The 21,410-nt window shown below is 37.1% G+C and overlaps 1 protein-coding gene across 1 annotated transcript; it reads left to right on the top strand.

Annotated features, from left to right (window-relative positions):
* Positions 1–4,097: 4,097 nt before the first annotated feature.
* Positions 4,098–15,001, top strand: LOC126690979 (protein FAR-RED IMPAIRED RESPONSE 1-like). Its single transcript, XM_050386071.1, has 4 exons — positions 4,098–4,228; positions 5,018–5,562; positions 6,526–6,678; positions 14,296–15,001. Coding segments are annotated over exons 1-4 (903 nt in total). The 5' UTR covers positions 4,098–4,227; the 3' UTR covers positions 14,500–15,001.
* The last annotated feature ends 6,409 nt before the right edge of the window (positions 15,002–21,410 follow it).

Genomic DNA, 21,410 nt, shown 5'->3' with positions numbered 1-21,410 from the left:
AACACTAAAACGTGGCTAGGGTTTGCCTTTTATACTTATGACAAATAAGAAACCCTAAAAACGTTTTAAAACAAATAGGGCTGAGTTGGACGAATCTGCAGAAAAAAATTCTGCCCAAGCTTCGATTGGTCGAGCCTAAGCTTCGATCGATCGAGCCAGGCCGAAAGGCACAATGCCTCCTGCTTTAACTCGATTCCAACTTTACATTGACACATAACTTTGAGCTAGCTTAAAACACTTCTAAACACATTGTTTTGATCATGGTTTGCCAACAACATTAGAGTTCTAAATACATAAAATCCTAAACTTTAGAACCTAACAGGCTTTTTTTTTAAAAAAAAAAATCCAAAAACATTGAAAATTTCAAAAAGACAAAAATATTTTATTTTATGTCTAGTTTTATTTTTTTTTTTTAGGATTACACGAATTATGATATCTCTCTCTTGATTTAGAACATGCTTGACATTATAGAGAAACTTGGATAGTATGTGTTATATTAGTGCTAAGCTATTTCTGATTTTGTGTGAGTATGTACTAGTTTGTACATGTACTCATGGGTTAATTAAGAAATTGATATTTCTTATTTGTGTACCCTCTATAACTTAGTTAAGCACTGTCATGCATTGCATTTGCACTGTTCATTTAGCATAATGTGTGTTTTTTGTTTTTTGTCATAATTTTTTTACCAAAAAGATTTTTGTGTTTTATATTTCACATCTTGGATTTATAATCAAGGATTGGCCATATTATCTTTACATAATATGTTTATGTACCTTGTTTAACTTGGATGAGCTTCTTTTATTGCATTTTACTAGTTTGAGCTTTTGTAGTGCATATTGTGTGGGAGATGTTTATAGTTTTTGATTACTTTGTCTTAATCTTGAAGTCACATGTCTTTGACTGTCGGACTTGAACATTTTAAGAAAGGCATAAATAACCATCTCATCACTATTTACTAGCCAATCATAAATACCTTAGTGCATATCGTAAAATTTTGTACTCGAGAAAGTGTAGCACATGCACAAAAAGAAAATAAGGTGTAGTCTCGGTTTAAATGTTAAAATTGGTGTGTACATTATTGGACTATAATTAAATCAATCAAATAAAATTGGTGTGTACATTATCCCGGCTATTTTAATAAGTTTTTGATTAAATAAAAATTGGTGTGTACAATATGAGGCAAATCAAGAAACTTACATAATTGCAAGCTTATTTTTTAGGAGATGTGGGAGTTATATGATGTCTAACTCTTTTGGTGATAGTCTTTGTTAAATTCTATGTGATGTATTTTGTAGAAATTGTGATTGATTTCTATTTACATATCACCTCACATATTTTTCAAGCTTTTGCTAGTTGCACACACTACACAAGTTACTCTTTGCTAAACTTGGTACATTGTATTGTATGTGATCTTGTTGTGGCCATCCAAGATTATATGTTCTTTGAATTTAATGCAAAATATGTTTAATGTTTGAGTTGTTGAGGACAAATTGATTCAAAAATGTGTTTTTGGAAGATCTGGGTTGAATACAAGTGTTTTTGAAAAACATTTCATCTCATACTCATGCATTCTATTCATAAAATACTATGCTTTGAGGAGTTTCTGCATAAAATTGCTCTGTTTTTCAAAAATTTGGTTTTTCCAGATTTTCGATCGATCAAGTGTGATTTTCGATCAATCGAAAAATTCCAGATTTTTCAAGTTTAGTTTCTGCCTGACTCGATTGGCATTCGATCGATGCTCGATCGATCGAAATTGAAAATTTTCAATTTTTAAGTATTTGACCAAAATTTTTTTCATGCATCATTTATGTTTAGGATTCACATGCATTGCATTGTGTTTTGTATCCATCTTACAGTTTTACAATCATATCTCTCATTGTTTTCACACATAACATGCATACACTTTGCTAAATTGGGTACTCAACTTGATTTATAAATTGATTGATTAATTTTTGAGCTATATACTTTTTAGTATATGCTATTTTTATGTGTGCACTGCAGTAAATATTTTTCTTAAGAGATATGATGGATAATCAATACGCTAATATTTTCTCTACTCATGCAACTATTTATGGGTCACATAGTGTCAAGTTTGCATTTATTGAAAGAGAGAATATTTTTCTTCATGTGTATCCTCAACTTAGTTTTTAAGTTTGGTTAGTGTGTTTTTCTTTTCCCTACCTCCTAAATTTTTCCCAAAACTTGTTTTGTTTTTTTCTATTTTTATAGGGGGAGAAGCTTGTTTTTAACCTGTGTTGTTCATAGGGGGGGGTTGTCTCTATTTTCTATAGAGTTGAATTGTTTTGTATTCCCTTAATTTTCTATTTTCTCTTGATTTTTGTTGCGTATGTTGGCTGTTTACTCTTTGTATGAGTTGTCTTTGTCAATACGTGACAAAAAGGGGGAGAAATAGTTGATATGTGGGAATCCTATTTGCTTTGTTTAGGAGGAGTTGAAATTGTTTGAAAGGGGGAGAATGTAAATTTTTTTTCATGTATCTAACTTAGGAGGAGAGTTAGTTTACTTTTGTTTTTATTTTGTGTTTCATATTATTATTTATATGTCTTTCTTTCCACACATGCGGTGATGTGTTTGTTGAGTGTTTCAGGAAAGACAAGTACATTTTGATCAAGATCTTCTACCTCTTATTGGGAACTTCTTGGTTAGGAGTCTTTGATTGGGATTTGTGATGTAATTGGGCATTTTATTGTATTGGGTTGTTTTTGTATTTGAACATTTCATTTTGTATGAAAGTTTTGTCAAGAATTGCTAAAGGAGGAGATTGTTAGGTTCTAAAAGTTTAGAACAATTGGCAAATCGTGAACACAAACTTGTCTAGATATAGGTTTTAGAGTCTATAGGTATTATTAGACAGTGCTCAAGGTGATTCAAGTCAAGATTCAAGAACATACAAGCTGCAAGAAGAAGATTTCATAATCTGTCTGATTCGATTGATCGAAAGACAGGCTCGATCGATTGAAAGTCGTATCTGCAGAATTTTAATTAAGCCCAAACAGCAGTTCAAACCTATTAAGGATTAGGGTTTCAGATCTACTTCTTCCAGTATATAAAGGAAACTCTAAGCACTTTTTTATAAGGTTTTTTAGAGAGAGAAGAGTGTGCATCTTTTGTATTTAGGGTTTTGTTCCTAAAAAGCTCTCTCATATCTTTTACCGGTGTTATTACTTGAAGAATCTCAAGATCCGGTATTGTAGAAGTTGCTGCCTCCTCTAGTCATCAAAGGTGCTGATGATTTAAACCTTCAAGGGTGGTCTTGGAGTCACAAACAAGAGAGTTTGTGTTGCTAAACCTTTGAATGAGATCTTAAAGTCACAAACGTGGGTGTTCGTGTTTTGCAAAGGCCGAAGAAAGAAGGAGTCCGTGGTCTCGGAGCTTGCACGTGATCGTGTCAGTAAGTTTCTATTGGTGGGTAGCAATAGGATGTTAGTGGTCTAAGTTGCTATTGTAAAACTTCGATTCTTTCTAGTGGATTTCCTTTTTACCTTGAGGATAGCTAGGTTAAATCATTCCTAGGTTTTTTACTGGTTTGGTTTTCCTAGGTTATCATATCGTTGTGTTTTTTATTTTCCGCTGCTATGCATGATATGACTAAGTAATAATTTGGCTAATTAACTAGGTTAACCCAATTGTATTTTAAAGGGTCTAAAAACTAACAAAACCTATTATATAGAGAACATGTTTCTCAAAAATATTATAGAGAACTTATCCTTGAGTTCGCCAGAGGCACCTCTGCTGTACGGTGGCCTAGTCTCTCTCTATCTATGTTTGCTACCAAATGTCTCTATTTGGAACTTCTAAGAAATTTAGGGAGTAAATTGACCAAAATAAAATTTCAGGGGATATCATGGCCACTACCCTAAAATTTAGGAGATCTCTTGGCATTTTTCCTCTTTGATATATTGGATTGTCATCAATTCAAATTTTTTCCTTAAAAAAAAAAAAAAAAAACCGTCAAATTATTGTTCATTGGACTCAAATTGAGCCCAATTATGGGCTGTGTTTCGGCCCTTTCAGATAATATGGGCTGAGCCAGTCCGACCCATTATTAACCCAAAAGCCCATATAACCAACAAACAGAGAGAGGGAAAAAAAAAAAAAAAAAAAAAAAAAATCTATAATCACTGTCCCTTTCTCTCTCTAGTCTCTGCTCTGGATCAGTTGCTGTCTCTGGAAGGATCTTCGGCTACAAAATCTCAATGATTCAGTAAGTTTCACTTTACAAAATTTCCCTTTTATCCCAAAATCAGACCCCAGAATTAGCTTTAAGGGAAATTCATATTTTTAATTTTTAATTTTTTTTTAAATTTTAAAGCTTCTAAATTCTAATGTGAATTTCTACTGTATCTATCATATCATTTCATATGGAAAATGGGACTCTCTTTGATTTAAAATTCAATTGGGTTTTATATAGGAAAAAAGGGATTTATTTATTTTTTTTGGGGTGCTCTCATTCTGAGTCCAATGTCTCCCATTTTAGTGCAACATTTGTAGTTTCTGTTTTTGATTTTAGTGCAAATTTATTTGGTTTTGACTCTTGAGTGAATGGTCTTAGTGTTTCCATTTATTTCAAAATTGGGTTAATGTCAAATAGTGGGGTTTTTATTTTTATTTTTTATTTTTTATTTTTTATTTTTTATGTTTGTGATAGCTTTTATGGCTGTGGAATGTGTATTAGCAACTTCAAATACTGATTCTGAGGGCCCATTTTGGTTGTGCGTGTGCTTGTCGTGAGAGGGACATAGAGAGGTCTTTGTTTTCATTTCTATTGAAATTGGTTATTGTCCAATTCTGTTGTTTTTGTGTTTATAGTCTCTTTTATGGTTATGCAATGCATGTTAGCCAGTCTGATTACCGATTTCTAAGATCCATTTAACTATTTAAGTCTATTGGAAATATGCGTGCGTGTGCGCGTGTGTGTGATGGACATGAGTTCATTTGTATGATCTTTGATATGAGGACAGAAGGTAATATCTCTAAATTTGGAATGTTACAGTGGATCCTGAACTTGCTGTGGACATTCAAAATGGTTTAGGAGATAATTCAACTGATATTGAGCTTGAACTTGGTAATGATGGCGCAATGATAGCAAGTTCATTTGAAGAGGTTTCTTGTCTTGGACAAAATGATGAAATGACTCATGAATCTTCTAGGGGGGGAGGAACTGTAGTTGAAGGAGATGAACCATATGTGGGTCAGGAATTTGAGTCCGAAGAAGCAGCACATGCTTTTTACAGTGCGTACAGCATGCGTTTTGGTTTCATAACTCGGATAAACTATCTATCTCGCTCTAAACTTGATGGATCTGTCATTGGTCGAACAATTGTTTGTAACAAAGAGGGTTATAGAAAAGCTTATAGGTGTGATATTAATAAGAAAAACATTAAGCCACGGACTCCCACTAGGGTGGGTTGCAAGGCAATGCTTTCGGTAAGAAAACTAAGTACTGGAAAATGGGTTGTCACAAAGTTTGTGAAGGAGCACACTCATGCGTTGACTGCAGTGAACTCTCAAAACTGTTCAATTATAAATCAAATTCCGGTGAGTTATTGTCTTCTTTTGGTTCTTTGAGTCTGTTGTGAGATAATTTCCAATCTACTATATGCACCATCTGAAAATATGATAAGTAGTACTGACTCAAAAAAAGAAAAAACAAAACAAAAAAGATGTATAGTACCTTTTCCCAAACAGTGTTTCTTTGTTCACCATTACTGCCCTTGACAGACATATTCGCTTGGACTAATAGAAATTCGGACTGAGAAGTTCTGCATTTGTCTCATTGGAAATCTGCATGAAAGCTTGTGCAGTAATATTCTTAGTTTGTGATGCATTGCAAAGTTAGACACTACAGCCCTTGGACTTGTAGGCAATTCGTAATAAATAATATTTCTAAAAAATAATTCAATTCATTGTCCAGTAGTAGGGTTAAAAAAAAAAAGGAGAGAAGTTTATTTCAAGGAGTCGAAAAAATGTTCTCAGGTGACTAGTAAATCCTTTTCTCTTTTCCTTGTTTAAATTTTTTTCTTTATGTTTGTCTAAGTCTCAGACTCTCAGCTACTATATTATTTTTAAGAAAAATGCATCAAATATTTATTTTTTCCACTTTTACCACCTTCTCTGCCATACTGCTCTAGGGAATGAAATATTTTCTGGTGTCTTTTGTTTAAATCCTGTCAAAATAAATACCTCGCGGAACTTTTCAGTTTAAATTTGATCAGATGCTTGCTAATAAGGATGCTATGCCTATTAAGCAGTTATCTTGTAAGTGGGGGGAGTCATCTTATTCTCTCATTCCAAGTATCCAACAAAAAGTGATCAAGTGAGTCCAGTGGTACTAGCCTTAAACAGAGGACCTTGTAGGGTCATAGTTTGCAGATTGATCAGTCTAAAGTTGGTTTTGTAGATCAACTGAATTTCATTTGTATTATGCTTTTCTCCCACTATCTGTCCTCTCTTTTATGTTACATTTTTAAAATAAGCTTCTCCTTCTATATGTCTTTGTAGAATGAAAACATGAAGATTCAAGAATTAACTCAACAGCTGCTCCTTGAGAGAGAGCGTTCTGCTTCACTTAGAAAAACTATAGACCTTCTGTTCAATCACATTGAAGAGCATACACAAGATCTGTCAAAAACGGTCCAGTATATAGCTGACAAGGTAAAGGAGATTGAGTCTGTAGGGAAAAAACCTCAAAATCTTTGATAGTCTTGGCATTGTAGTGAAAATTGTGTATATTTTATCACTTTAGCCTTTTGGTTTTTATTTTATTAAAATTTTTTAATATAATTATGCTGCAATCTTGAATATCTGTGCAGCTGGTTTTCTTGTGTTTCTAGTGTCTTCCCTTGATTTTTCAGTTGCCCAATTTTGCACACAATTGTCTGTTTGTCACACTTTTTTTTTTGATAGCCAACATATAACTGGATTCATTGATAAGGACCAAGGTCCATTGCAATTACATCATTTTGAATTTGGAGTTCAATAACAGGGGGAGTATCCTCCACCCATATATTACAATCATCAACAAACAAGGCATTCCTAGCAAAAGAGTGCGCAGCCCCATTGATGTTTCTTCTAACGTGCTCAGCCCTTCACGACTTGAAATGACTTAAGCACCACCGAGAACCTTCAACAATCTTTTGGATAGCCAAAGCAGGAACAACATTCCCTTTAAGCGCTTCCATCACTAATTGAGAGTCCCCTTCCACCACTACCTCCTTCAAACCCAAGTCCCAAGCGAAAAGAATACCAATTTCAGCAGCTTTTGCTTCGGCTTCTAAAGCACCCCAAGGCAGATTTCTTCTTGCATAGTGCACCCATCATCTGGCCTTTGTCATTTCTAATTACCACACCAATTCCATAGCACCTCTGCTCCTTAAACACAGCAGCATCAACGTTTGCCTTATACATACCTTGAGGGGGAGGGGTCCAATGATGAACCCGAGTGGCTGGTTGAGTTTTTTGGCTCTCAGGCAGCCATGCTACACGGAACTCTTTCACATACTTCCTTGCTTCCCTTTCAATGGTCTTTCCACTCTTACATGTACCCCCAAACCTGACAGAATTTCTGTTATTCCACAGTAGCCATGCCGTGACAGCAAACTTCTCCCAGTCCTTCTCCCCTGAAGATGTCATAAGCAGCCAAACCACATTAATGAAATCCTTGGGGGGGCGGTCTAGACTGCCACTCCTGAACTTTGTCTCGCTCCAAGCTTCTCTTGCTACTCTACACCCCCATAAAATATGACCCGAAGACTCACACTCCCCACACAAGTCACAAATGTCCTCCAAAATAACCTTTCGGTACATAAGACATTGTTTTGTAGGCAGGGCATTTTTGCAAGCACGCCATAAGAAGTGCTTAACTTTGTTTGGGCACTTTAAGCTCCACACCAGCTTCCAAATCATCTCCATTTGGGATGTATCCAAGCATCCAGGTCTGCCATCACTTCCCTTAGAGACCTCAAGGTACCGGACAGCCACTTTGTAAGCACTCTTGACAGATAAGGTGCCATTGGGGGTAAAAGCCCACACTTGGGAGTCAACCGGGTTCATGGAACTTAAAGGAATGCTTAGGATGGCCTCTACTTCTATAGGGAGGAAGATGCTTCTTACCAAATCACTTTTCCATTCTGCTTTATCGTGTGCAATTAGGTTGGCCACGCACTCCCCAACATCCATTGTAGGCCTGGGTGAAATGATTCTGCCTGACCCCGAAGAAGTAATCCACGCATCTTCCCAGATCTTGATGCTCTTTCCGTCACCCACACACCATCTAATCCCATCCCTAAGCACCGGTTTGGTTGCCATCAAGCTTCTCCATATGTAGGAGGGTTTGTTCCCCACCTGAGCATCCAAAAAAGAAGTTTTTGCAAAATACTTCGCTTTGAGCACTCTGTGGATTAGAGAATCAGGTCTCTGCTGAATCCTCCAACCTTGTTTGGCCAGAAGCTCAAGATTGAACGCTTTCAAGTCTCGAAAGCCCATACCCCCGTCCTTCTTTGGTTTGCACAAGTTTTCCCACGAAACCCAAGCTATCCTCCGAGTACTTTCCTTCTTCCCCCACCAGAAACCCCCAACCAAAGAGTTTATCTCCGAGCACAAAGTATCAGGAAGCTTGAAACAATTCATGGTGTAGGTAGGGGTGGCTTGTGCAACGGCCTTTATCAAGACTTCCCTACCGGCATTGGACAGTAACTTCCCCTTCCAACCCGCTATTTTTCTGCTTACTTGGTCTTTGATACGATTGAAAGCCTTTTTCTTGCCCCTTCCCACCATCGGAGGTAAACCCAAATATTTCTCATTTTGTTGTACAATCTACGCACCGAACATGTTCTTCACCCCATCTTGGATATCCGCCCTTGTGTTCTTGCTGAAAAACAAGGACGTTTCATCCTTGTTGATCTTCTGCCTCGACTCCTTCTCATAGGTATCCAAAACCTCTGCCACCTGCTTGTATTCCTCCATTGTAGCTCTACAAAATATTATACTATCGTCCGCAAAGAAGAGGTGCGAAACCATCGGAGCTTGTTTACTCACCCCCACTCCCCTTAGCAGCCCCATAGCCTCCTTCTTTCTAATCAACGCCGACAACCCTTCCGCACACAAAAGGAACAAATAAGGGGAGATGGGGTCGCCTTGGCGAAGCCCCCTAGATGGTGTGATTTTCCCTCTTGGTTCACCATTGATAAGAATCTCATAGGACACCGTAGTAACGCACATCATGACAAGAGATATCCATCTCTCGCTAAAACCCATCTTTCTCATAATGGCCTCAAGATAGCCCTATTCTACCCAGTCGTAGGCTTTGCTCATGTCCAATTTAATGGCCATTAAACCTTCCTTCCCTTTCTTCCTTTTACCAATTGTGTGCATAGTTTCGAATGCCACCACTACATTATCCGATATTAGTCGCCCCGGCACAAAGGCACTCTATGCATCAATAATCACCTCATTAAGAATTCTTTTCAATCTATTCGCTAAAACCTTCGAAATCAACTTATAAATCACATTACATAGGCTGATTGGGCGATAATCCGTTATCTTTTGTGGATTTTTGATTTTCGGAATTAGACAAATATATGTATTATTAAAGTCCTTTGGCATTACCCCGGTATTCAAGGCTTGCAGCACACAATTTGAAACACAAACACCAACAATATTCCAATATTTTTGGTAAAAGATGGGAGACATACCATCTGGTCCGGGAGATTTCGTGGGGTGCATTTGTTGGAGCGCATGCCAAACCTCATCCGCTTTAAAATTTCCCAGCAGCACATCGTTCATCTTAGGTGTCACCCTTTCGCCCACAGCCTCCAAGCTTGCTTCAAAACATGAAGGATGGTCGGAACTAAATATCGAAGAAAAATATTCCAGAATGATCTTCTTTGTTGCTCCCTGTTCCTCTTGCCAAATGCCTTCCTCATCCATCAAGCCTCCAATCCTATTTCTCCGCTGTCTTTGGCTGGCGGAAGCGTGGAAAAATTTTGTATTCCTATCTCCGTTCTGTAGCCAGAGTACTTGAGATCGCTGGTTCCACATGATTTCTTCCTTGATATGGAGCTCGTTTAATTCCATACGGACTGCACTTATCTCCTCTGCTGTATCGTGGAGCAAGTTAAGGGATTCAAGCTGTTGGAGGCGATCTTGTTTCTGTTTTAACTTCTTATTCACATTCCCGAATTTATTCTGATTCCACCCCACTAGATTACTTTGACACCTTTTGAGCCTATCTTGATAGACATAGCAGCCTCCTCTGTATGCAAATTCCAAGCCGTATCCACAATTTCTTTGCACTCTGCCTCTCTCACCCACATTGCTTCAAACATGAATCCCTTTTCCTTTTCTTCTGCTGCTGATTCTTGTTCAGGGATAAAGCCAACAAACAATGGTCCGATGCCGACATCGAAATGTGGAATACTTTGGCTTCGGGGAAGAGCTGGAGCCAAGCTTCATTGGGCACCATTCTGTCAAGACGAAGAAGCGTACGTTGCTCCCCATGCCGTCCGTTGCACCAGGTAAATTTCTGCCCCACAAATCCTAAATCAACCAGACCGCACCTGCTGAGAACATCGCGAAAGTCCCTGATCTGATTTGCATCCCTCTCCCTCCAGCCTAACTTCTCATTTGGATGCAAAATCTCATTAAAATCCCCACAAACCACCCACGGCATACTACATTGGGCATAGAGGGCTTCTATCAATTGCCAAGAACTCTGCCTTTTGCTTGTATCCGGTTGCCCGTAGAAACCGGAAATCCTCCACGGACCATTCTTACTCTCACCATGAACTACAACATCAATGTGCGAGTGCGAACAGCTCTTAAACCGAATATCCGTGCCTTCTCTCCAAAGCATCGCTAACCCACCACTCTGACCATCACTCGGAACAATAATCCCCTGCGTAAAACCTATCTTCTGTTGAAAACCCTTCATCCTGTCGGTGTTCGCCTTTGTTTCTGCCAGAAAAACCACCACGGGGTTTAATTTCCTCACCTCCTCGGTGAGTGTACGAATTGCCGGAGGAGTCCCCAACCCCCGACAATTCCAAGCTAACACACTCATGTGGCTCGGTGGTGCTGCACCGCAGCTACTGCCTCTCCACCATCCATATTCTCATGCTCGTCCGTGATCTCATCTTCCTGGAATTTCCCCTTTCTACGTTTTGAGCTTGTAACATTCGGGTCTAACTCTTGTAGAGGAACCTGACCCTTGCGTTTGGCTTTGCTTGGGCCAGACAGTTTGTTTGGGCTTGGAGTGGTCACTTTCCTGGCCAGGCGCTTCCAGTGGCCACTCGTTGGGCCCAAAGGCTCTGTGACCCAACCCTTTTCTTGGTTATAAGTCATGGCAAGTGGGCTTGAATTGTTATTGGCCCAAGACCCCCCTGCACTTGAATCTAAGCCCAAATCCTTACCCACTTCCTTACGTGTGTACTGCTTATCCGGTTCTTCTTCAGTCTTCTTGCCTACATCCTCGTTCTTCGATGTTTCCCAGGACATCTCACCCACTAGGTCTGCTTCAGGCAGTAAGGGACGCACGCCATCCTTCCCATTTGAAGTAAGGTTACAATTAACCTTTTCTGTTGTCAGGTTGACCTTACCTTCATCGTGCAAGGTCTTCTCGCTCTGTCCCGTCACCTGTAACTTCTTTGAATTCACGCTAGGGGCAGCCCCCTGACAGTGGGTCAGTCCGATCACGTGAGTATCATCCATTTCCTCTCCTCCCTGTTTCCGGAGCGTGTCACCGCCGTGCTTCTTCCATATCGGTGCTCCATTATACGGTCTACCTTCCCTGACGTTCTCATCTCCCATATTTCCTTGATCCCTTCCGCCCCTTCTTCCTGGATCCCCTCTAAGCCACGCTCCATATTGCATCTCCTCTCCACCTGCTCTGTTTTCCGTCCCTGCTATTTCCTTGCATTCTTTCACGCCATGATCCAGTCTCCCACACTGGTAGCAAAAATTGGGTAACCGTTCGTATTTGAAAAACACCCATCTAGATCCTCCTCCTTCGATGGTTACCTTCTTTCCTCTAACCAGCTTTTTCGTAGCATCAACCCGGACGGACTCTTACCCGCAAATACTTACCCCACTGAACTCCCTTCTCAGGCACATCCACATCGAGCACCCTTTCGATTTTTTCACCTATCTCCATGCCAGATTCTCGGGTCATGCTCATCAAAGGGAGATTGTATATCTGCACCCAAAACGGAGTCCACTTTATGGTAATATCCTTTGGAACTCTTTCACCCTCAAACTCCTGTAGAAGTACTAGTTGTTTTTCATAACTCCAGGGACACATCTCCAGAATTCGTTTTTTGTCCCTGCCATTTCCAAACTCCACCAAGTACAACTCCTCATCTATTTCAAATATCCATAAACCCCTATTCGGTTTCCATAGCATTTTCAAGTGTTTACGCAGTGCATCCAGGACAATGATACGCTGCGTGAGGATCTTCATTACCAGACAATTTTTCCCAATCTCCCTCGCTGCCCTCGTGCTCTCACTTCCCAATTCTATATCCTCTCCCTCTTCTTCCGTAAATGTTAACTTACTCCCCAAAGCTTCCAACTCGTCAGCCATCCTTCAAACAAACCACCCACCCTCAGAATCAGTTGAGAGGGGTTACCTGTACTGATCTCACCGTGCACAGGAGACCACTAAAACTCTTGCAACAGGGGAGAGCGCAAGACTGCCACTGCCCCTACATGCAAACGCAAGAGAGAGCACCCACTTGGATTCTGTTTGTCACACTGGAAGAGAGCAATGGCTGTTTGCTGTTTATCTGCTTCTAAGTATATCATACTATATAACGTGGCCTTTTCAGTCCTCTATTATAGTGTGCTGATATTTTACCATATCAGGCAAGGCAACTATGTGGGAAATTCATTGATTGGTAGCATAACATTTCGATGTATTCTCTCTCTCTCCCTCTCTAGTGGAGCATATATATTAGGAAGTGGGTATAGCTATAAAATTCCAATGAAGCAGTTTAATTTATGTTTATATTGTTGGATTCAAGTGAGGCCTGATGTATTTCTCGTGTATATCAAGGAATATAATATTTATCCAGAAATAAAATCTTGTTAATGTTATACCATTCAATAATTTTTTATTAGATGATTATTGTGACAAAGCAGCTGTTGGTTTACAAGTTCTCCTTATATCTTTAGTGCTCCTCAAATATCAAGACCATCAATACAGGAAATCTTAGTTTATTATATTTCTCACACACACATAGAGATATATATTGATTGGATAGTAAAAGATTTGATTGATATGAAATTTGACGTGTTAAAACATATACCATGGCCTCCTAGGCATGAGGATAAACTGCTTAGCCCCTCAGGGGTGTAAAGCCTTTGGATTACTCGATAATTGGTTTTGACAGGTGGGATTAGTTGCTTGTAAGAGTTTGATTAACAGTGAGGATTGTTATATAGTATGCTTTACGATGTACAACTAATTTGAGTAAAGTAATATGTCAACAAAAAATAAAAAAGCATATACTATGGAGAGTATATGTTATTTGATGATGGAATGAAGAAATTATTTATCCAACTAAAAGTTATTAAGTTGTGCAGCTTTGTCAAAAAATTATCATTAATCAATATTTTGCTGTACCCTTGGTTAGATTAAATCTCCTCTGCAGGCTTATCTCGTATGCCAACTTTCACAATAATTGGAAGTCGTTTACAATCAAACCCAAAAGTTAGTTTGTTTAGTATAGTGAGGATTCAAGAATATAAAAGAATAATTTTGAAGACTTTACAGATAGATGTTCTTATGAGTAATGACCTTGATATTGGATAAGCTTGGTGGTCGTGGAAGAGAGATTTAATCTGACTGTAGGTTAAAAAAAAAACACTGTTGAAACAAAAACTTCTTGAATGACTTAATTTTTTTAAAGGTGCAGCATGTATAAATTGGGCATAAATCTATATATATGAAAAGATATTTGGCCTAACTATCTTGCCTTTTAGTTCTCCTAGTATCCTTGCGTATAACCAGAGGCTTGAGTTAATGTTATTTATACTATGGATTGGCTGGTTTGAGGGAAGAAGATTGCCACCTTTGTCAAAGCTGACACTGACAGTGAGGTGCAGCACCACAAGAATTTTACTTTCTCTGCAATATATCTTGAGGCAACTATGAATGTGGATTACATGCCAAAGCCTTAGCAATATTTTCTTTATTAATATAAAATTATTCCTCTGTACATTAGAAATGAGAACATATTTTCTCATTAATTCCATCAATTACATTGCATGATACAGTGGTCACTTTATAGTCTCACCAACTCTCCAAAAACAAATGAGATTAGGCTCATGGAAGTGCAGTATGTTGTGAAACAGTGCTGTCATTCAAGACACAAGCATGTGCTCAGCCGTTTCTCAAAAAAGAAAAAGAAAAAAAGCATGTGCTCAGCCTTCAAGGATTTTAATGATCAAATATCAGAAAAGGCCTATGAACCTCTTTGAGAAAGCATCAGCATTAAGAGTTGCTGAAGAAGCTAAAGGAGAAGAGGAAGATGACGAGGACGAATTTTTTGGGGATGAAGGTAGAAAGCTTGTTGCATTAGCATCTCTCTCTTCTTCATTTATTGTATCCAGCATCTTTCTTGCTTTGTACCTCATGACACTAATATATTGTGGAGGTGCAACCTCTGTTACAAACTTTGCTATTCGAGAGTTTGCCATCAAGGAGTTAAGTTGAAGCATTAAACAAAAGGAGGGAGTACTGTTCTTGTAGGAAGAGGATATGATTGTGGATGAGCATGAACACAAGCAATGGGTGACATTTATAGGTGCATTGCCTAAGCTTTGATTTAGTCAGTAGTCCCAATCGGTTTCAACAGTTAGTGCCGCCCTTAGCTTTTGAGATTTATTGCATGGGCTTAAATCTTGATGTTTCCAAGACATTTCCAGGAGATAAGCTTATAGATGGACCATTATATTTTTATATGTGCCAATTTCTCTAAAAGTATGTTTCTGGGTATGTTCTGTAGCTTCCAAATTTGCACTTTTTTGAGCTTAATCCGAAGCAGCACGTGTCAATGAATGGTTTGGATAAATAATGAGTGGCAGGATGAGCTACAAGTTGGTGTATGAGGTTGTTCTGAAAATGACGTTACCATGACTTTTCTTGACAAACCTTTTTCATTTTCCTTATATAAAAATAAAAGGGGTCTATTTGGCCGCTTGCAGACTCATTTACTGTACTATGATGACAAAAAAAAAAAAAAAAAAACTTTATGGAATAGCATTGAAGTTATAAAGAGGAAAGAGAGTGAAGAACATATTCATGAAAAGAGAAGGAGATTGATACGAGGACTTGGACAAAATTTGGCTATAGATTAGTCAATGACTACAACTCTATTTAGGGTGTGTGTGTTTGTTTGAGGTGATAAGGTGGATGAAAATTTTTGAAGAGAAAATGAGTTTGTGTGTTGTTTGGTTAAGAGTGGGGGAAAGAAAACTTTTATGTGGGGCTTAAGCATTTTTCATCCGGGCTTACACAAAATTTCTTTTTCCAAAATGGAGAGAAAGCTGGGTGGAGGGAGTTTGATGGTAAAATGACAAAATTACCTATGTGCCGTGCACATAGGCAAAGTCTAGTTGCCTATTTTTTTTTTTTTTTTTTCCCTAGGTGTGGTGCTTTGTTTTCCTTATGGTTTCCTAGGCAACGTTGCCTCCTCTTTTTTATTATTTATTATTTATTTTTTTCTTATGATTTCCTGGGCGTGGTGGTTTGTTTTTGTTTTTGTTTAGCTAGAAATGATTTTTTTTTAATAAATTTGGGTGATTTTTTTTTTTGGTTGCTTATCACTTTTTTTGTTTTAATTGGGTATCATTTTTTAATAAGAGTATATGAGTAAATTTATACAAAATCATTTTTTCCATCCTTTCATTTTTTTTTACTCCCAACCAAACAAAAATGTGGGAAATTGAAATCTTTTTTATCCTCTCACTTTTCCATCCTTCTAACCAAACACACCCTTAGTATCTTTTTATTGAGTGTAAATTTTGACAATCTACTATTAGATTATATTTTCTTACATTCTTCATGCTTACAAAATTTTGAGAAAATCAAAGATTAATAGTTATGTTATCAATCAAATGTTAAAAATATTTGTAGTACAAAATTATGCATAAAAATAAGTTTATGAATCAAATAATAAATAACATCTGATTAACACGAAATTTGACATTTGCGTGAACAAAAAAAACATATTATTCAATTGTTAAATTTTCAAAAATCTGTTCCTAAGATGATATAGAGAATTTTTTTTTTTCTTCTTTTAATCGTACATATGTTTTAACTACCTAGATGGCTATTTTATTTAATAGCTTTTATTAAATAAATAACTAATTATCTAATTGGGTTAACCTTTTGAGCCAACTTAATTGGACTTTAGTGTGTGGCTTAGGATGAGACTAAGGGGACAAATAAGACTCTAGTTCCAATGAGTTTTGGGCTAGCATCAACTCTTGACAAAGGCCAAAGTTATTATGGAAATAGAATTGCAATCTAGGCCTTATTAATAAATTACATCTCAAGACTCTGATATATATCATTTGACCCCTCCATGAAACATTCATAGTGAACATAGTCAGAATAAACTCACTTTGTAAACAACTATTTTATTCTTTGAGTTTCCTGTTTAATCTTTTAGTTATTTATATATTTTATGAAATATAATTTCATTATATATAAATTTTAGTAACTCTTTACTAAAATTACCTTCTTCCAACTTAGTGAGGCGAGTCACTTGGAGTGGCCATTTCTTTTTGTGGTGGGATATCAACCTTAGTCAAACGTCTTCCATCACTTTGTTGAACCCAAGTTGAGGTAGGGACGTGCTTACTTTGTCTCGCTGGTGCAATGGTGCTTGAAAAGAAATCATTCTTTATTAAGTTCATGTCCCAAATTAAAAACTTCCTTCATTTAGATGTTCTTAAGAAGATCTTTAAGTCCATTTTAATGAAGGCCCAATTACAGAATTCACTCCCTTTCCTCTCATGGGCCTTGCCCCTTGTTTCATTGGGCTTGGTCCATTTACAAAGTACTCTCATCTTTCACTCGTGGGCTTTCATTAGAATGTGCTTATAGATTTTCAACCATTTGTCTCAAATATGGGCGAACAATGTATTTATCACCTTTGGGCTCTTCATTTTCATTCATTATCATCACTTTTTTTGAAGTAGCCTTCTAGCTATAATACATTATGGGCTTTCTCTCAAGACCCATGAGTCTCACATCATTTTGGCCTTTTCATACAACAAGAAGGCCCAAAACTAGAGAGATTCATTTGACTTTGTAGGATCTTGGATGCTAGGCTTATAGCATATTTGTTACCTTACACCCAAGACTTTGTTTTTCAAAAAGGCCTTGATTTGGGCTTATGACAGCAAATGGGCTATGACCCTATGAACCTTTCAAGTTAGGACATACCTTTGGGTTTAGGGACAAGACTCTTATATATGAGATACTTCTTTTCTTTTCATCCCAAAATCTTAGGGTATGTCATAACTCTTGGACATTTTATTTGTCTTTTAGAATTAGGTGATCATAAGATATATGGTTGAACAAAAAAGAGATATAAAGGGTACCCTCTTTTGATAGGATCTAGGATCTCTTTATGTGTGGGTAAGCTCCTTAAAGCAAAAAGGATAGATCAATAGGTCACTCTTTACTAGGTGAGCCATTATTCCAACCTTGAGCCTAAGTGAACCCCATATGTATTGGTGTCAAACTTTTAATGTACTTAAAGCCCATCATAGGCAATGACACAGATTGTTAGTTGTTGGGATGAAGTTCAGAAAGTATTGGCCCTAAATAGAGCCTCCACTTTCCCACTAATCACCAACCATGGCAAAGGGCTGAGTGAGAGTGTGTGCAAAACAATATTAGAAGAGCCTTTATTAGGATTAGGGGATGGAACACATTGGAGTCAAACTTCTCTGTCCCCAATGGAGCCGCCACTATGGGCGTAAGTGCTCGCGACGAGTGATTTTCTCATGGGAAGTACACCTCAGCCTAGAGCGGACCGGACAGAGGGTATAAATGGAGTTGCCACCTAGATTAGGTCTAGGAACCATATATGTAGCGCCTTTGTGGAATGACTGATCTTTACCAAAACACATGTCCAAAGTTTAGGTATGGGGATGGGAAGGTGTTAGGTACCTAACCTCACCTGACCTATGGGTCGGCCTCCACTCATTGTGTTCCAAATCCTAGTCACATCAAAGGGTCTTCGAACATGTTATTCTAAACTCACACATAATCTAATCATGCATCTAAAGCAAACAACATGACATATCATCCCAAAACTGTAGCATTCATCTATCATGAAATTCATACATACTATCCAAGGGCAACAAGCATATCATGGCATTCAATCAATCATATTCAATATCCAAAGCTAAACATCAAAATATCCAAACATAGATATCATCCATATCATGCCTAACACTCAAAGGAAAAATGCATGTTAAGATTCATATGTATGACTTACTTACCTCTCTGCATCATAACACTTATGCATTAATGCATGTTTATGTGATTATGCATGTTCATGTTGTTCATCCAACCTCATCATTCATCTAACAATAAAACAAGGCTAAGCATGTTATCCTACTGACCTAAATACCTAAACATGTGAAACTAAACCTATCAGAACATAGCATGTGGAAGAAAGCTGGACAAAACAAACAGGACTTTAAAAAACTTGAATCTAGGCTTCTGGGCATGAGTATGTGTGCGCATACATGGGGAATGCATGCGCATCCTATGTGTATGCGTACACATATTACGAGTATGCATAAGTATACATAAAGCATGTGCACTCATACACGCCCAGAAACACAAACCTAGAAACTGCAAACAAATAGCAAACAAAACACACTTCTAACAACCTATCATGCTTCTTGTATGAAAGCGAAGTAAACCTAAACTATGCTACCATCATTTTCTAATTCTCAGTGTATCTATACTATTATTTAAGGGGTTTCCCTTATTTGGACTTCTCAATTTTAATGCTCAAAATACCCTCAAATTTACCAGTTTATAAAGCTTAAATTCTAGGGTTATATATATGTAAAATTGCTAATTTAAAAACTCCTAAATTTTAGCTATTTATTATTATTATTTTTTTTGAAAAAAAGCAGTTTACAAGTGGGTTGGTCCTAAATTTTAGTTCCAACTCTCTAATATATCTTATGGTTAAGCAATTTACCAACTACTCAGTCTACTCCTATTTTGGTCCTAAATTTTAGTTCCAATTCTCTAACATATATCACATTGCCTTTTTTTTTTTTTTTTTTTTGTTAAACATATATCTCAAGTTTCTAAGTTATAATCCAAATTAAAAACTCCTCGATTTTAGCTACAACTTTTTCTTTTCTCCCACTCTCTCACATTGTTTGTTTTTTTTTTTTTTTCCTCCACGTTTAATATATATATATATATATATATATATATATATAAATAATAGCTTCTCTTTTTCTTTTCTTTTTCTCTCCCTCTCCCTCTCACATTTTTGTTTTATTTAATTTATAAACTATATCTCTCAAGTTATTAAATCGGGTTATCAGTTATCAACCAAATTCAAAACCATAAGCAATGACCTTATCACTTTTTGTAATGTGTGACTCAGGTTTTTTGACAAAAAGAATTATATGACAAAGCCAACACAACCATTCATCTGGGAAAAGGTATGTCAACCTAAAAATTTTGTAACATCCTCCTTTGATTTCAATAAACTCCTCTGTCCTTTTTCAGCTTTGGAAGTTTTTTTTTCTTCCTTTGGATTTTTTTTCCAATATATATAACAACACTGTCTTTTGATAAAGAGACTCACAAGTTTACAAGTTTTTAGCAGAAGGATTCTCTTATAAAGCCAGCTTGATCATTCATATGAAGAAGGTATGTCAACCTAAAATTTAAGGCTTTTTTTTTAAAAAAATATGTCATTGTTTACTTCTTTTTAATAACTCCAAAAAAGTATCATATAACGTTATTTATTTATTTTTTTAATTTATACCATTACCTTTTTTTTTTCTGGATTTTTTTTCAATATATATAACGACACCATCTTTTGGTAAAGAGACTCATAGGTTTACAAGTTCTTTGATAGAAGGATTTTCTTATAAAGCTAACACAATCATTCATGTGATGAAGGTATGTCATTGTTTACTTTTTTTTTTTTTGGTTATAATTTATACCGTTAACTTTTTTTTAATATAAAAGACGACATTGTAACTTGAATAAAAATTACGATATGTAGTTTTTTTCATGTTTTATTCGATTTAAATTGATGCCACTGTTTACCATTACAAAAGACATTGTTTACATATTCTATTGCATTAAATTTATTATTAAAAAAAAAAAGTTCCAAAACAATGTTTGCAAGTCTTTGAATGTTCCTTTAATATTGTCTAATTGTTTTATTGAACTCCTTGATTTGCCAGCATTGGTTGTACATTGAATTGGGTCGATTTTGAGATGAATTTTGACATTATGAAAAAGTATAATTTGTTTGTACTTTTCATTGCTTGATATTAAATTGCTTAAAAAATAAAACTGATGATACCAAAAATCGTCAGTGAGTCACACAACCCTCACGTACTCAAGACAATACCTGTGCAACACAGAAAAAGAAGACCTTAAGAGAGTACCGGTGTAGTATCGGCCAAAAACCCTCCAAAGGTTAAGTATAAGAACTTTTACCACTCTAGAGTGCCAGAACTGGGGTAAATTATGCATACCTTGTTTTCTGAGGGTTTTGGGATTTTTATAGTAGGGTGGAATCGACCTTCGTTTCTTGGGGAAGAGGAACTTTTCCTTATAAGGATGATCCTCATAAAAGTACGTATTTTACGAGATCCTTTCCATATAACGATTTTGTTGATTAGGGTTAATTGTGAGGCGCAAGATATTTCCTTTTGAAGTTCCTTGAGGACTACTTAAACCATGTGGATGCCACATGACCTTGCCACCGTCGACTTTGTATCCGTCCACTATCTTATCCGTCCTCCATGGAGAGTCCATCTTTTTGTGTACGCGCCCCCCGTCTTCTTCCATCATCTTGATTACGAGCTAAAAGTACCGTCGCTCGTGACTGGTTCAGTAGAATGAGATTGTCTACATCCATTTTACCCTCTTCAGTTGCCCCCTCACTCTATGGGTCCGTCGCATAATGTTAGGACGGATCTGTGGAGTGACGGTCTAACTTTAACTTTGGAAGATGTGTTCTGATTGACAGGCTAGCCTAGGGTAATAAATGTTGTAGGGGCACGTGGCATGTTTTTAGTGGTTAGTCACTCGAACCAAAGCATCCCTTCGTCTTCCATGCCGTTACCTCTATATATACGTGCTTCCTTCCTTCTCA

This window comes from Quercus robur, chromosome 1 (genome assembly GCF_932294415.1).
Source record: "Quercus robur chromosome 1, dhQueRobu3.1, whole genome shotgun sequence".
Taxonomy (NCBI): Eukaryota; Viridiplantae; Streptophyta; class Magnoliopsida; order Fagales; family Fagaceae; genus Quercus; species Quercus robur.
This window is presented reverse-complemented; position numbering and strand designations above follow the sequence as displayed.